The 2,361-nt window shown below is 39.2% G+C and overlaps 1 protein-coding gene across 1 annotated transcript; it reads left to right on the top strand.

Moving 5' to 3' along the window:
* Positions 1–664: 664 nt before the first annotated feature.
* Positions 665–1,842, top strand: LOC104947132 (12 kDa FK506-binding protein-like; the record flags this gene model as incomplete). The annotated part of the gene is made up of 2 exons (XM_010773095.1): positions 665–793; positions 1,652–1,842. Coding segments are annotated over 2 exons (261 nt in total), but the record flags the coding sequence as incomplete, so codon positions are not given.
* Positions 1,843–2,361: the final 519 nt, after the last annotated feature.

Below are 2,361 nucleotides of genomic sequence, written 5' to 3'. Positions count from 1 at the left end.
CGCTGAATTCCATGTAAAACATATTGCTTGTGTCAGTTGTGCTAACGCTACCTAGCATTAATGCTAACGCTAAATGCCATGTTTAACAAATTGCTTGTTGTCAGTTAGGCTAACAATAGCTAACATGGTGCTATCGATGGGGCTTTACTTTGATTATTTACTAAATAGTTTAAATGATTATACTTTTATATTTTTAAGACCGGAGCATTGGTGGAGCTAACGGTTAGCTGCTGTCTGTCAGCCCTGAAGCTAACCGGCTAACGCTAGCCCCCCAGTGACCGTTATGAAGCTACTTCTTCACCAGAGTAAAAATAGAAGTACCAGAGTGTAGGAATACTCTGTCACAGTAAAAGTCCTGCATTCAAAATGTTCCTCAAGTAAAAGTAGAAAAGTATTATCATCAAAATATAGTGAAAGTAGCGACAGTAAAAGTAGTCATAATGCAGATTGGTCCATTTCAGAATAATATATATGATATGTTTTATAATGATTGATCATGAAAGTGTTCTCAAAACTGGTAAAGGTGCAGCTAGTTTGAATGACTTTGTATACTGCAGGGTAGCTTGTGGATTTACTCCAGGTGGAACTAAAGTCTGATTTAACACATGGTTATATTGATATATATTGATATTGATAATTCAGGCATTAATGACATTAAATGTGATTTTTTTTATTGTCAGGCACACTGGCAGATGGGAAGGTGTTTGACTCCTCGAGGTCCCGGGGGAAACCGTTCAAATTCAAGATTGGACACCAGGAGGTGATTCGAGGCTGGGAGGAAGGAGTAGCGCAGGTGAGGAGCTGGTTTTTTACTATAAATAGCTTTATCACTAGAAATGATACATGCTTGATCGTGCAGTTACTCACATAACATGTTCACTGCTGTGTGCATTACTTCATTTAGTTACAGACACCGTATCTCTAAACAGAATTGCACTTACTTTCTATATCATAAGTAAACATTTGCACACTTCTGCACAAAACAGTTTGTCCCTTAATTAATACCTCATTTTATTTTTTTATATGTTCATTGTTATGCACCAATAAGGCCAGCCAGGTCATTGTGAAAACCTTGAATGAATATGTTGTTAATTCTCGGTCTAATTCAGGATTATTAATCAGAGGTTTTGGGAGCTGCAACAAGTAGTCTATTGATAGATATACAACTGCCATCCGTCAGAAAATGCTCAAGCCTCTTAAATATGGAGATGTGCTGCTTTCCAATGTTTTGTATCATAATGAAAGTTAATATCTCTGGGTATTAACCGCCAGATTAATCTGTAAATACAATATTAGTTTGTGTTGTTTTTACGCTGCTATGGACAGTCTTGCACTAATGTACATTTCCCAAAGATATTGAAGTGACTGTTATTTTGTATATATTGATTGTTCTGCTTTTACTTATGTCTTAATGTGTGCATATTTATACATTTGTCTGTTGATTGTGTATATACATATTCTTATACATATTATTGTATTCTGGATTGTGGAAACGGTATTTCGATCTCTCTGTCTGTGCACACAAACTGAAAGATTGACAATAAAGTTGACATAGAGATTAATCTGTAAATATTAGTTTGTGTGGTTTGTCCATAGTAAAAGCTTGTATCTGTTTCTGTATTTAACTCTTTATAAACCCCCCCCCCACCAGATGAGTGTGGGTCAGCGGGCGAAGCTGATTTGCTCTCCGGACTTTGCGTACGGCAGCCAGGGACACCCGGGCATCATCCCGGCCAACGCCACGCTCACCTTCGACGTGGAGCTCATCGGCCTGGAAGCCTGAACTCTGCTCACTTTCAATTCCACTCAAAATATCAGGTAAGAAGTCCATCGTTATTATAATCCACGGTGTGGATCCTACTGCGTGGGTTTAAAGGGGACCCATTATGCAAAATCCTCTTCTTCATGTCTCTTCTACATCAACATGTGTCCCCTCTTCTTCATGTCTCTTCTCCATCAACATGTGTCCCCTCTTCTTCATGTCTCTTCTACATCAACATGTGTCCCCTCTTCTCCATGTCTCTTCTACATCAACATGTGTCCCCTCTTCTTCATGTCTCTTCTACATCAACATGTGTCCCCTCTTCTTCATGTCTCTTCTACATCAACATGTGTCCCCTCTTCTTCATGTCTCTTCTACATCAACATGTGTCCCCTCTTCTTCATGTCTCTTCTACATCAACATGTGTCCCCTCTTCTTCATGTCTCTTCTACATCAACATGTGTCCCCTCTTCTTCATGTCTCTTCTACATCAACATGTGTCCCCTCTTCTTCATGTCTCTTCTACATCAACATGTGTCCCCTCTTCTTCATGTCTCTTCTACATCAACATGTGTCCCCTCTTCTTCATGTCTCCTCTA

Source organism: Notothenia coriiceps, unplaced genomic scaffold, assembly GCF_000735185.1.
Source record: "Notothenia coriiceps isolate Sejong01 unplaced genomic scaffold, NC01 NC01_scaffold00011986, whole genome shotgun sequence".
Lineage (NCBI taxonomy): Eukaryota > Metazoa > Chordata > Actinopteri > Perciformes > Nototheniidae > Notothenia > Notothenia coriiceps.
The sequence above is the reverse complement of the archived record's forward strand: the minus strand, read 5'-3'. Positions and strand labels throughout refer to the sequence as shown.